Source organism: Pelophylax lessonae, assembly GCF_965119305.1.
Source record: "Pelophylax lessonae genome assembly, chromosome: 12".
NCBI lineage: Eukaryota > Metazoa > Chordata > Amphibia > Anura > Ranidae > Pelophylax > Pelophylax lessonae.
In genome coordinates this window covers 119,444,318-119,459,818 of record NC_138779.1, presented here as the reverse complement: position 1 = coordinate 119,459,818, position 15,501 = coordinate 119,444,318, and the positions used below count along the sequence as shown (strand labels likewise).

At 41.3% G+C, this 15,501-nt stretch overlaps 1 protein-coding gene across 10 annotated transcripts in view; it reads left to right on the top strand.

Moving 5' to 3' along the window:
- Positions 1 to 6,655, top strand: part of LOC309568217 (myosin-10-like) — a 311,346-nt gene extending 304,691 nt beyond the window's left edge. For all 10 annotated transcript variants that reach the window (XM_082273871.1, XM_082273869.1, XM_082273876.1 and 7 more), the window contains one exon: positions 6,019 to 6,655. In XM_082273871.1, coding sequence (XP_082129997.1) covers positions 6,019 to 6,151 — 133 coding nt within the window. In that variant the 3' untranslated portion in view covers positions 6,152 to 6,655. The remainder of the gene's footprint in view (positions 1 to 6,018) is intronic.
- The last annotated feature ends 8,846 nt before the right edge of the window (positions 6,656 to 15,501 follow it).

Genomic DNA, 15,501 nt, shown 5'->3' with positions numbered 1-15,501 from the left:
CTCTTGTTCCGCTTTGGTCAGAAATCTTCCATTTCAAAGAAAAGCTGTTTTGCCATTTGCTGCTCGTCTGGTATTGCGGCACCAGCATGAAATCTAAAGATTCATTATGAGAATCATGTTATTATGATGGTGTGCAGTGTCGTTTCCAAGCGCTTCAAACAGCTGTAGAATAGCAGCATATACATTATATGTTAGGAGGCCGTGGGTGGTAGAATGCATATGGAAATACATAAAGGGCGCTAAATCATGTTGGAAAATTACATTTTTCTTAGCAATGCCCTTTAACCTGCCCTAATAAAAAATAACAAAATTGTATGCTTGCTCCCAAGTACTGTGTCAACAGGGACTCATAGCTAATCCATTGAGCCTAGCAGACTTGGGTCATGTGCAAACAAAGTATGTTAGCATGCTGTGTCTTATTTCAAGTCCAGTACTGGTCATTTTACCAAATGGATTATTAGTCTACAGATGACAGTCTTTGAGGCTGCAGACAGCTGTCTCATCCAATTACTATATATTTTAGTGTTGTACAGTAGAATAGACAATCTGCCTTCATGATAATCACATTGCTGCATGTATTCTTTTGCAGTGCAGCCATTTTGTGATTATTTGTTTCCCTGCATACTCCTGATGTCTGGCAGGAATATCGCATTTTTATTGTATATATTTTTATACAATGGCCAGATCTGTTAAATGTTGTGTCTATTTAGTTTGAGGCAAGTTAAGAAGAGCACATTTTTCTATACTCAATACATCTGGAGATAAATATATATATATATATATATATATATATATATATATAGTCAGGTCCATAAATATTAGGACATTGACACAATTCTAATCTTTTTGGCTCTATACACCACCGCAATGGATTTGAAATGAAACAAACATGTTTCTGCTTTAACTGCAGACTTCCAGCTTTAATTTGAGGGTATTTACGGCCAAATCAGGTGTAGGAATTACAACCGTTTGTATATGTGCCTCCCACTTTTTAAGGGACCAAAAGTAATGGGACAATCATAAATCAAACTTTCACTTTTAAATACTTGGTTGCAAATCCTTTGCAGTCAATTACAGCCTGAAGTCTGGAACGCATAGACATCACCAGACGCTGGGTTTCATCCCTGGTGATGCTCTGCCAGGCTTCTACTCCAACTGTCTTCCGTTCCTGCTTGTTCTTGGGGCATTTTCCCTTCAGTTTTGTCTTCAGCAAGTGAAATGCATGCTCAATCGGATTCAGGTCAGGTGATTGACTTGGCCATTGCATAACATTCCACTTCTTTCCTTAAAAAACTCTTTGGTTGCTTTCACAATATGCTTCGGGTCATTGTCCATCTGCACTGTGAAGCGCCGTCCAATGAGTTCTGAAGCATTTGGCTAGTTATGAGCAGATAATATTGCCCTAAACACTTCAGAATTCAGGTATTACAGGACACATTACAGGACACATTCTCAAGCAACGTCCTTCCGTGGTAGCCTTAAATATTGTTGAAGGCACAGGGGACAGCCATCTAGTCTGAGACTATTAGAGCAGTCACATTTCTTGTAGCAAACTCTGTCATCTAACCCTCAAAGCACAGGAACACCTGAAGCTCTAGGCAAAAGGTCCTGCTAACAATGTCCAGAGACAAATCCTCGGCCAGCTTCCCTGCTACTTTCTTCAGTGAAAGGAGTCCTTCTCCAGCCCAGCTTCCTAAGGTAGTGTCCTCCAGCATGAGGAAAAAATGGACTGGATAGTGGCAATCTGAAATAATAATAACGTTTATTGCAAAAAGTCAATAAAAGATAAACATACCACAGTGAGGATAATAACAATATCAGCTAATGCGTTTCGCACCAAAACTAGTGCTTAATCATAGCTGAGATAGGAGACGAAAATGCAGGTATATAAACACCAGTAAATAAGACTGAAGATCATTTTAACCCAATACACCTGCACATGTCCAATTAAGGCATTACTAAACCAACACAAAATGTCTATTCATTTCAGGGAATAGGCACAAACAATCGACAAATAATCTACCGAAAGGGCCATACTACCAAGGGTAACAAAAAGAAAATAAAAAACGAAAAATAAATAAAACACCAAAGGAGAAACATTGCAACACCCAAAATACCCTTCGTTAAATAGCCACACATCATATATTCATTTTTTGTAAATGTGTATAAAACATCGCGCTGCTTATGTGTTGGACTTTTTTTGTCCTGATGGACTTATGAGGAGATTGACACATTTATGTTTTGTTTTTTTATTTATGAGGCAGCAGCTTTTTCATACGGTATGTTATATGTGGTATTTATGGTTGCATTATTGCATTATTTCTCTAAAGCGCACGGTGATTGAGATAATTTTAATTAATAATTTTTTTTATCCCAGTCCTTTAAATTTGTGTATAAAACATCACCAACATAAAGGGGATAGTTTTGGTGCGAAACGCGTTAGATGTTTTTGTTATCATCCCCGCTGTGGTATGTTTATCTTTTATTGACTTTTTGCAATAAACTTTATTATTTCGGAGTACCGCCATCCAGTCCATTTTTTCCTCATGCTTCTGTTGCAACCAGGGCGTGCACCCCAGCTATCCTTCTGAGGCTGAACTTTAATGGAGGTTGATTTGTCCTGGAGCAGCACATTACCTCACTAGTGTCCTCCAGCAAATTCTCTTTATTCCAGGCTCCTTCAGGCCTCAGCGAAGCAGATCCTGTGGCATGATAGCAATAGCTCTTCAGTAAAATATGCTGCCTCTTTGGGGCAGAGATCTGAACCAACCCTCCCAAACATTTGTCTTCTCCCCAACCGCACAATCTGGGCTTCCTTCCCAGGGATTGGCTGAGGAAGATGAATATTCATAACCCAGTGGCTAACTCTGTGACTCTATTTCTGGAAGCTTCTTCCAGAGGCAGACAGGAGCAGTCAACCACCAGGCTTAGGGAGACCTGACCAGATCTGTAAAATAAATTGCTGCTCAGGTGGGTACAGCATAACCAAATTTAGCCAGCCCAGGGCAGGGCTGCTACACTGGCAATATTGGGGCATAGCCTTGTTGGGAAAAAAGAGAAATTGAGTTGGGCTTTAAGTCTTTTCTAATATTAATGCAAGCTTTAAAAGAGAGCTTAAGGCTGCTTCATTTTTTTCTTATAACTCTTCCCACACAAATTTCTGTTTTGTAGCTCGATCATTTCTAGTTCTTGAATCTTTCTATTGCCTGGGGTTTCGCTCCATTTTCATTCCCAGGAATTCAAAAGGTGTCTGAATTATAGTGAAAACATCAATGAAATTTAATTTGGAAGAGGAAAAAAATGATAGAGTCAAATTTCTTATCCTTAAAGGCTTCATTTCAAACATTTGTAAATGTTTTCTTTGCTAGCAAAAGTCAAGTGCAGTCTATGAACTAAATAAAGAACCAGCTTGTGTTCTGTGCAGGTATGCTCAGCTGGAGGAGATTTTCATTGTATGCTCAGCTGTCTAATAGACACTTTAGTAGACCTTCTTCTGCCTTTTAAAGCTCGGAAACAATTAAATGAGAGATGAATGGATTTATGTAGTTTCAATTCTCGGTGTAGTGTAAACCATGTGAGAAGGGGGGGGGTGGTGTTGGTGTAACACAAAATTCACCTTTTCGTATTCTAGATAATAATCATTATTTCGTCTCCAAGAGGAACCTGGATACACTTACAGGAACATCTACAAACCTTTTTCCGACAATGCTTCAATCTGTATGGCTGTAGGATTACTGTTTACTAAAGCTGGTCATAGAATGATTTTTTTTCATCAGCCAGTGGGCCGTCAACCTAATCAAAGTGTATGGAAGAATCCTCCACTACTGCACTATTTTATTCTGACATCGGGACTCCTCCGCTATCAAAATACATTGACGCTGTAGTCGATTACAAATATAGGCTGGATACATATGGATTTAAATTCAGCCAGTTCAACAGGGTGTGTGGCACTCCCTGTTCGAAATAAGTAAATCGGTAGATCAACTTCTGTCGAACGGACTGCAAGAAGGGTTCATTTATCCACCCCACCGGCTGAATGAAAATATTTTGCTTGTATACCTAGCTTTACCAACAGTCCCGATCGAGAGGTATCGATCATTAGATCGACCTTTTCTCTAACGGTAATGCTAAAGATGGATGGAATTTTGGCCAAATTTTGATCCATCTATAGCAAACTTAAATTCAGACAGTTGTAAGACAGTTGATGATCACTCATTAAAGCGGATCTCCACATCCACCTCCCAATTTTTTTCCTCTCCTTACCGGGAGGTGGGATCTGTACGTTTCAGATACTCACACATCCAGTGGATCCAGCATAAGCCCACTGAGATCCTCTCATTCCCTGCCACTGCTCAGTCCTGCGCCTAGACAAATGACATGTATTGGAGGCAGGACTAGACCCTATTTCTTAAAAAAAAAAAGGCCCGCTATACAGGTAGCAGAGTGGAGGAGGGGTGGACAAGAAGCATTCGATTTATGGGTGAAGATCCGCTTTTAAGCTGATTTTCAAGCATAAACAATGCAAGTAAAAGGAATTCCTTGGGGACCCCCAGGTCACCAGAAATAGTGTCCCCATTGTAATATCTCCCCCCTATTACTTCTATGGACACAACCCAACATTTGGGATTTTCTTTTACTTTCTTGTTCAATGATAATGAGAAGCAGGACAAACAGAGAGGGTAAAATTCCCTAACAGGGCACACAGGCAGCAATAAAAACTGACAGGTCTTCTAAACCCTCTCCACTCTGTTCAAAACTAAAAAAAAAATGTGCCTTTTTTTTTCCACACCACCAGACCTCCTGGATGCTTTACTATCCTGTGAATGCAGACCCCTGAGTGTACTTGGCCATATCATATGGGTGGCCATGTCCTACCTGACATCTTATGGACACCTACAGGACAACAGATAGACAGATTTTTTTTCCCAGTCCACTGGCCCTGGGGTCTTTTTTGACTACATTTTGGCCTTACCTTAGTCCTTAACATCGCGAATGGACCATACTTTATGTACTACAAGCCGGCTTATATGAGATATGGAGCTTACCACTTACTCTTCCCCTTTGGATATATTAGGGAATGGGATGCCTACATATATATGACCTACTGTGAGTGATCCTGCCTTGTGTAGGTATTACCTTGATGTTTCTGTGCCTGTCCAGGGGGGCTGCTTTGTTGGTGCTTAAGGCTGCCAGGATAAGTGCCATGTTTGTTTCATGAGCCCTTATGAAGCTTAGTCTGGCGAAACGTGCTGGCTCATGAAGACCTTCACTACCAGCATTAATATTTATGACATCCTTGTGTATGAACACATACAATGTATTCTACTGACATTGTTGTATAACTGTTTTTAAATATCAGGATACATACTAAATGTATGATTTTTAATATTTGGTAAAAAGTAAAAGTATATTCTTTTATAGAGCAGTTGTCTGGCCTGTGCAGTCTGGATTTTTTTTCTTTGTGTCTCCAATATTTACAACACAGATGATGGCCACAAGTACTACATAACAGCTGGATCAAAAAAAAGCATGCCTTTAGTTATACATTAAATCTGAGGGTAAAATTAGCGAATCAATGATTTGTATTGATTTTCAAGAATTCTTCCATCATAATTCCACTCTCCCCCATAACTGTGTGGGAAACTCACTATTACAAAGGAAATTCATCAACCTAGATAATTATTTAACTTATCTGGAACTAAAGAATCTGCTCACACATCTCCATGAAGTCTCAATAGAGACATCTCTTCTTGCTTTTATAGTAGGCAAAAAGAAAAGTGGTCAGGAAAAAGGACATGCAGTGGTTTTCTTCTCTGATCGACAGTCTCTGTGCAGATCACATCCTCCCTGCAGAACCTCCTTTTTCAGAAATGCTGTCAGTACTTAAGAAAATGGTTGTTGGTATTTAAAGAACAGAAGCATGTATGGTTTCGAAATATATAGAATGCATTATATATTAGACCTGTTTTTTTTTTTAACAAAGCCACAGTTTTACTTTAATCGCTCTTTCTATTGCAGGAGGGCACCTCTTCCGTTCACTACTCGTACCATTCGTACAGTGTACCATCTCGAAGGGGTTTCTGATGAAGAGACAGAAGCACCCAGTGGGGAACCATCAACCAATCATCAACAGCCTGCTCAGCAGGAGTGATGCCACCTAAACATATAGCAGTGGGTTGAGCTTTTAACTCTTCCCGTAAACCTACAGACAAGTCTGCAACAGAAATAGATGGAATGACTCAACAGAACACTGAGATTGCTACTGTCAACACATGACTTTTGAGAGTGACTGAACACTCCATATGGGTGAACTTAATCCTTCGTCTTCGTATCTTAGCCATGAGTTTCACAAAGCACTTTATCTGGGATGAACTCAAATAATGGCAGAGTGTGAGAATAATTATATAAGGAATGATGTCATCTGATATTGAACAATTGGCATATGTGCATAGGAACTCATCAAGGCCTTTTATGCTCTTATTGTCATTGTAGATTCAACAAATCCCCGTTACAATTCTGTTCAATTCTGTCCACTTTCACTCTTATTTTTGTAGTTGTGTGGATTGTTATAATTTTCCATAGGTAATTCGTATATACAACCGATCTACATTTGGAGCAATAACTTAAATGGAAGTGAGCCAGATATTTCTAGACTCTAAATCTAGTCCTTCATTCACTAAGGCTATGAAAAAAAAAAACAGCATGTCAACAGACAATCTGGGATTGCATTATATTGACTATTGAGAGTTGTAATCCAATGCCGACAGGATATCTATGTTCTATTGTGTAAGTAAGCCCATTGTGCGATGTTGTGGTAATGCTTCACTATCAAATTTAATTGGAGGACCATTATATAAATGAAAAGAAAACCTGCATGCTTATGCATTAACAAAACAACTGTATCATGGATATATGGGATCAATTACTTACTACTGAAACTTTGCCGTAGAGTTTAGAGGTCATATAAATGCCCATGGCTGAAGGCCTGGTGGATTTACTGAGGTCACATAGCTCCGAGGGGGATACTAATATTCCTAAAGGGGAACTCTGTTAAGGGATAATCTACAACACATTAAAAATTATAACTCTTTATTAGTTTATTTATTACTATACCACTTACATAAACTGATAAACACCACCATTCTTCAGTCTGTAAACACCACACTCCCTAAAATGGCAGTATGTCATGGAAGGTTGGTGGGGATTCATTTAAAGAACACTAATTTACCAGTGACAGTGTTAAGACTGTATTAATAGTCTACAAAGCCAAGTATCAGGGCCATAGACACTTCATAGAGGAGTGTATTATATTGCCTTTAGATTTTGGAGGCCTTTCTTTGAATAGAATATAAATTGTTATGGCATCTATTCATTATTACATTGGGTCTCTGTAACCTAAACCAATGCCAAGTGTACCTATATACTGTCTGACTAATTGTCTGGATGTATTTATTCTGACAGCATGATGCCATCTGTGACTTAAATAGAATATGAACAGTGTATTTTACTCAGTTATAGACACTATCCAAAAAGTGGCAGCTAGAATGGTAAAATGGATGTTAACCTGCTACATGGCTGTAATTATGATCTAATGCTCAGGACAGATTTTTTTTAAAATGACAAATCATGTTATTTAGTAAAGCTTACATTGACCAACTAGAATAAATTATAGAACCCTCCTATAAATAAAAGAGACAATATAGCTTTCATTTACCCTACGTGGTAGTTCTGCTTAGGAAGTTCTTTATTCTTTGAATGTAGTATGAGAGATGACATGCCCACCTTAACAGGGATTCTCCTGTCATATTTAGGGTCATTAGCAAGTATATTTATATGCCTGTCTATGCAGTATAAATGCTGCAGTTCTCCATAGATCGAATCAGTTGTATGTGACAGTCACCCATCTATATGGACCATGGAAACTGGGTTCTATACGATCTAGCCTATATATATGGGCATTTTCATTAAAAAATCTACAGATGTCCACAGAACTCATCATTGCATTATAGTGTAATATTCTTCATAACAGTTAACTGTAGAAAAGAGCATAGATTTTGGTCAGATGCATACAGTATATAATCATGATAGTCGATTTAATAAATATTCCACTAAAACCCCAAATAGATTGCAAAGCCAAATAAAATATATAAATCACTCTGCTAAGTTAGTGTTACAAATCATTACAAATACCACTATTTGGGCACGGGGTATCTTTTTTTATTCCAAATTAGCTTGCTTTTAAGGATGGCTCCTTTCAGTATGTATTCCTTCTGTACATTAATATTGATATTTAGATACTTTATGTCGAGGATGCTTCTAACTGGAATGCACCATTATTCTCACACGCTGCAATTTTTTATAATCACAAAATACGTGCTTGAGACCTTTTATGGCATGATATCCAAAGCGTAACACGATGATAGAACGCAATTTCAATCTTTAGGAAAAATACTGCACATATGTTTTGCTAAGTTGACAGGTCTTTTCAGACACAATCATATGTATAAAGATGTTCCTGCATGACTTTCATGTTAATTCTGAAAAATCAGTCATATTTTTCTGTCAATGGAATTTGCTAAATTTATTTTTTAAAATGGTTTAATGGAGATGGCGGATGTTTTTTTATCTTTGTTTTTATTCTTAATTTTGACTTTTCTTTCAATGTTTATAAAGAGGAAACAAACCGTAAATGACAGGAAAATGGATACTCGTCTAGATATCCTCCTTCTGGCAAAGTTAGGAGCCAAATTTATATATTGAAGGAAAAGATATATGACTTTTATTAAAACATCATCCTAAACAGTTGTTTTTGTCCTGGTTATGTATACATTTTTATCTATTATGCTTTTATTTTATTGTACTAAAATTCAAGCGATCTTTACATTTCTTTGTTTTAACATTTGAAATAGACCAAGTCTTACATCTGTATTGTTGGTTTTCTTTCTTATGTTTTGGCTATATGCAGTGATTCTAGCAAATTCACATTACCATTTTTATTAGGATATGAACACACAACTCCATAGCTGTATCGATCAAATGATTAACTTAGTAGACTTTTCTTTTTTCTTGAGTTCTTAAAGAAAAAAATAACTGCACTTCCTGGTATGTGGGTGCTTACAGCCTTATAACTGTATATCTCCAGTGTGAGATCTAAGCTACTGCTGCCTCTGACTGCTAGTCTCAGGATATTTGGAATTGGTTTTGGTGATGTCACTACCGTTCTGCTCACTGTTCTCCTTGCTGGAGGCTCTAACATGAGAAAGCAAAATGCTGCATCTACCAAGAGACGGAGTGCACAATAAGACATGGAAATCGATATTGGGGGGAAACGTCCGCTGCAGAAGACCATAGATAATACTGTTGACTAGTCCTTTATCATCCCCTGCTTTCCTTTTTGGACACAGCTTCTTCTTTAAGCAGATGCAAAACAGTAGGCCTCTTCAGAATTGTTTGCAGTACTTAACTTTCCCCTGTCTTGGCAAAGGCATACAGTTAGCTGAATTAATGTCACGACTCATGTCTTGCTCTTCTGGTATAGTTTGTTAAGTTACTCTTGTAACTGCAATCTTGCCATCGCAGAGGAAAGCGCCATAGTTCTGGGTTCACACCAACAAGAGTCTGGTAGTCAAACAATGTGGAGGACACTGGTGGGAATCTCAGAGGGAGAAAACATTGAAAGGGAGAAAACATTGAATAATGTAATGAATGGCAGGAAAAGAGGGTTGCTCTCTATTCTAATACTCCTCTTTGCAGTTGCAACCAATGCTACACCAGATGGTATACCCCAATTGAACACAAAAGACAAAACATTTGTAATACTGTAAATTAATATGTCTGCCACTGATACTTAGTGGCATCCAGTTGGGAAAAAACATTAAAAAAGCTATCCTTTACAAAGCAACATTTTTATTATGTTTAGCAGAAGCTGCCCAAAGCTTATTGAGTGTGGATCTCAGTCCCTGTGACAGATATATCTCTGTCTTATTGTTATCTCGCATGCAAAGTGCCAGATTTCTAGGTCTGTCCTACTGTTTGTATGTATGTATGTATGTACCTTTTAGTATATTAGTAAGTGAACTTGCCTATTGCAATAGCGTTTATATGCAGCTTATGTTATTTTAGTTAACCCTGTCCCTTCTGGTGTGGAATATAGCAAGCTTTAGCTCAGTGTTCAATGACCAGCATAGGCTAGAGCCAGGTTCAACATCTGACAGCATTTTAATAGTTAGAGGTCCCATTGTATGACAGCTTAGAAGCTACTAGGGATTAGAATGCAGAGTAGATCGACTGACTCTGAGTTCCAGTGCCATACAGCGGTTTTGGCTGGTGGGAATCTGCATTCCAGGCTGGTTGGACAACGGTTGGAGGATCTCCCATCACCACTGATCTGGTCTTCAGGGCTCTGACACAAAGATGGATGCTGCATCGTGATCATCCTCAGGGGCCCCTGCAGCTGAACTTTGCTTTATCATTCATCTGGAGGTATCTTTACTGATAACCTTACAGTATGTACTGTGGTATATGTGCACAATTCCATATGGGCCCTTTGCAGTAATTCCTGTTTTACATTAGATGGATGTACTATTATTAATAGTTTCTTAAGCTTGTATTATTTCCATACTAGCATGCATCTATATATGTATGGTTAATGTTATATGCTGGTTGCTGTAGTTTCTCTGCTCCCAATTACTTAATTACTGATTAGATTAGATTAGATTAGATTAGCATATAATATTTAAGGTTTGTCTAGCTCTAAAGCCAGTCATATTTAGCTCAAATCTTGGTTGGTTCAGCAGAGACTGGCGGAGATTCCAACCATGTTGGGTTGTACAATTAATCAACTTGGGTACAGCCAACCTGTCAGATTTTTCAAAGCCTCTAGTAATAATCAATGTGTGTTCTCCCACCCGGGAATAGAATACTGGGGATTTATTCTTCAATCTCACAAATAGAGAACACACCTTCAGGATTTTTTTTTGAGGAATTCATAGAAAGTTATTCAAGGCAAAAATACAACATTGTTTGGCATTCATTTACACTCTTCTGCTGTAAACTTTGCAAGGAAAAAAAAAAATTAATATATTGTCAGTATCCGAGGGTTAACAGGCAGCTGTGAGACAGTTCAGTAAACTTAACAAGGCTTTATTCAGCAAAAGCAACACAAATATGACAGACTTTGTCTTCGTGGCCATCTAAAACAGCACACGGTGCTCTGCTCATCAGTATAACACAGTCTTTTAAATCCTGTTCACATCCCAGCCAAACGAACAAGTCCCAGTTACAGTCCAGCTCACCCAATGGGTCACAGATCACTTCTGGAGTCTTCCAGACCGCATTCAGCTCTCTCGCTCACTGCTAGCAACCAGCTCCACACAAACTTTCAGACCAACTGACTAATAACCAGATCTGAAGGGAAAGTACCTGTCCTCTTCAGTTGACCCTCTCTTAACTCTGTCCCAGGTTAACTCTCTACAACAATATATATATATTTTTGGATACAATAATATAGACTTGCGCTATGCAAATACTAGTACATATATTTAATGAAATTTGTTATTTATGAATAATAACATTTATAAATAGATTCTAAGTGTAGATAGTGTCTTTGACACTATATTAAAGGAAGTACCATCAGGCTAGTTGCATACCTAATAAAACCAGCTAGCTAATCCATTTGAATTAAAGGTTTATACCACGCTGAACAATAAATGTAGATTTGGTGCTGCAATTACCCACAAAGCTGGGACCCATCTCTGTTTATCCAATATATATATATATATATATATATATATATATATATATATATTAGTATATCTTTTCATCTTACAACACTGAAGAAAGTGAGTGTACAACTTGTATAACAGTGTAAATTTGCTGTCCCCTCAAAATAACTCAACACACAGCCATTAATGTCTAAACTGCTGGCAACAAAAGTGAGTACACCCCTAAGTGAACATGTCCAAATTGGGCCCAAAGTGTCAATATTTTGTTTGGCCACCATTATTTTCCGAGACTGCCTTAACCCTCTTGGGCATTGAGTTCACCAGAGCTTCACAGGTTGTTAGAGACCTTGCGCTCCTCCACCTTTTGTTTGAGTATGCCCCACAGATGCTCAATAGGGTTTAGGTCTGGAAACATGCTTGGCAAGTCCATCACCTTTACCCTCAGCTTCTTTAGCAAGGCAGTGGTCATCTTGGAGGTGTTTTTGGGGTTGTTATCATGTTGGAATACTGCCCTGTTGCCCAGTTTCCAAAGGGAGAGGATCATGCTCTGCTTCAATATGTCACAGTACATGTTGGCATTCATGGTTCCCTCAATGAACTGTAGCTCCCCAGTGTCCGCAGCACTCATGCAGCCCCAAACCATGACTCTCCCACCACCATGCTTGACTGTAGACAAGACACACTTGGCTCTGTACTCCTTACCTGGTTATCGCCACACACGCTTGACACCATCTGAACCAAATAAGTTATCTTGGTCCACAGGACATGGTTCCAGTAATCCAAGTCCTTAGTCTGATTGTCTTCTGCAAACTGTTTGCAGGCTTTCTTGTGCATCATCTTTAGAAGAGGCTTCCCTCTGGGACGACAGCCATGCAGACCAATTTGATGCAATGTGCGGCGTATAGTCTGAGCACTGACAGGCTGACCCCCCACCCCTTCAACCTCTGCAGCAATGCTGGCAGCACTCATTTGTTGATTTCCCAAAGACAGCCTCTGGATATGACACTGATCACGTGCACTCAACTTCTTTGGTCGACCATGGTGAGGCCTGTTTTGAGTGGAACCTGTCCTGTTAAACAGCTGAATGGTCTTTGTCACAGTGCTGCAGCTCAGTTTCAGGGTCTTGGCAATCTTCTTATAGCCTAGGCCAGTGATGGCGAACCTTGGCACTCCAGATGTTTTGGAACTACATTTCCCATGATGCACTCTGCAGTGTTGTTGAGTATCATGGGAAATGTAGTTCCAAAACATCTGGGGTTCCAAGGTTCGCCATCACTTGCCTAGGCCATCTTTATGTAGGGCAACAATTATTTTTTTCAGACCCTTTAGATAGTTCTTTGTCATGAGAGGTACCTTGTTGAACTTCCAGTGACCAGTAGGAGAGAGTGAGAGCGATAATACTAAATTTAACACACCTGCTCCCCATTCACACCTGAGACCTTGTAACACTAACGAGTGACATGACACCGGGGAGGGAAAATGGCTAATTGGGCCCAATTTGGACATTTTCACTTAGGGGTGTACTCCCTTTTGTTGCCAACGGTTTAGATATTAATAGCTGTGTGTTGAGTTATTTTGAGGGTACAGAAAATTTACACTTTTATACAAGCTGTACACTCACTACTTTACATTGTAGCAAAGTGTCATTTCTTCAGTGTTGTAAGATAAAAAGATAAACTAAAATCTATCTATCTATCTATCTATCTATCTATCTATCTATCTATCTATCTATCTATCTATCTATATATATATATATATATATATATTTTGGATAAACAGAGATGGGTACCAGCTTTGTGGGTAATTGCAGTACCAAATCTACATTTATTGTTCAGCGTGGTATAAACCTTTAATTCAAATGGATTAGCTAGCTGGTTTTATTAGGTATACAACTAGCCTGATGGTACTTCCTTTGATATATTGTCAAAGGCAGGGCCGGCCTTTGGGGTGTGCGAACTGTGCGGCCGCACAGGGCGCCATGGGCAACAAGGGTGCCATGCGGCCATCACAGCTCGCAGAGGATCAGGCGATTCAGGCCGCACAGCGGGAGGTGAGCGGCGACCGCGGCATGGACAGGGTTAACACAGGCCGCGGCCGCCGCTTACCTCCCGCTGTGCGGCCGTGCCTCAATCGCCGTGCCTCGGTCACATCCCCGGGAGTGTGGGCGGGCGGGAGGAGGAGAAGGGGCGGGGCGAGGAGGAGCTGACGAGTGACGATCTCTCCTCTGGCGTCAGTGCAGGGAGGGAGGAGAGATCGTCAGCTCCTCCTCGCCCCGCCCCTTCTCCTCCTCCTCCTGCCCGCCCACCCACACTCCCGGGGATGTGTGGGCGGGAAGTCTAAAGAAAAAAAAAGGCTGCAGACAACGTAAGGTAGGTCTCCTTCAAAAAATGTAAGGGGTGGGGGGTCCTCTGTGTGGGGGGTCTGTGATGTAAGGGGGGGCTCTCTGCTGTGGGGGGGCTCTATCTGAGGGGGGCTTTGTGTGGGGGGTCTGTGATGTGGGGGGCTCCGTGGGGGGTCTGATGTAAGGGGGGCTTTGTGTCGGGGGTTTCTGATGTGAGGGGGGCTCTCTGATGTGGGGGGCTCCTTGGGGAGGGCGGTCTGATGTAAGGGGGCTTTGTGTCGGGGGTCTCTGATGTAAGGGGGCTTTGTGTCGGGGGTCTCTGATGTAAGGGGGGCTTTGTGTCGGGGGTCTCTGATGTAAGGGGGCTTTGTGTCGGGGGTCTCTGATGTAAAGGGGGCTTTGTGTCGGGGGTCTCTGATGTAAGGGGGCTTTGTGTCGGGGGTCTCTGTAAGGGGGGCTTTGTGTGGGGGGTCTCTGATGTGTCGGGGGTCTCTGTAAGGGGGGCTTTGTGTGGGGGGTCTCTGATGTGTGGGGGGGTCTCTGATGTAAGGGGGCTTTGTGTCAGGGGTCTCTGATGTAAGGGGGGCTTTGTGTCGGGGGTCTCTGATGTAAGGGGGGCTTTGTGTCGGGGGTCTCTGATGTAAGGGGGCTTTGTGTCGGGGGTCTCTGATGTAAGGGGGGCTTTGTGTCGGGGGTCTCTGATGTGAGGGGGGCTTTGTGTCGGGGGTCTCTGATGTAAGGGGGGCTTTGTGTGAGGGGTCTCTGATGTAAAGGGGGCTTTGTGTGGGGGGGTCTCTGATGTAAGGGGGCTTTGTTTTGGGGGTCTCTGATGTAAGGGGGCTTTGTGTCGGGGGTCTCTGATGTAAGGGGGGCTTTGTGTCGGGGGTCTCTGATGTAAGGGGGGCTTTGTGTCGGGGGTCTCTGATGTAAGGGGGCTTTGTGTCGGGGGTCTCTGATGTAAGGGGGGCTTTGTGTCGGGGGTCTCTGATGTGAGGGGGGCTTTGTGTCGGGGGTCTCCGATGTAAGGGGGGCTTTGTGTGGGGGGGTCTCTGATGTAAAGGGGGCTTTGTGTGGGGATGGTCTCTGTAAGGGGGGCTTTGTGTTGGGGGTCTCTGATGTAAGGGGGGCTTTGTGTCGGGGGTCTCTGATGTAAGGGAGCTTTGTGTCGGGGGTCTCTGATGTAAGGGGGGCTTTGTGTGGGGGGTCTCTGATGTAAAGGGGGCTTTGTGTGGGGATGGTCTCTGATGTAAGGGGGGCTTTGTGTCGGGGGGTCTCTGATGTAAGGGGGGCTTTGTGTCGGGGGTCTCTGATGTAAGGGGGCTTTGTGTCGGGGGTCTCTGATGTGTGGGGGGGGTCTCTGATGTAAGGGGGCTTTGTGTGGGGGGTCTCTGATGTAAGGGGGGTCTCTGATGTAAAGGGGGCTCTGTGTGTGGGGGT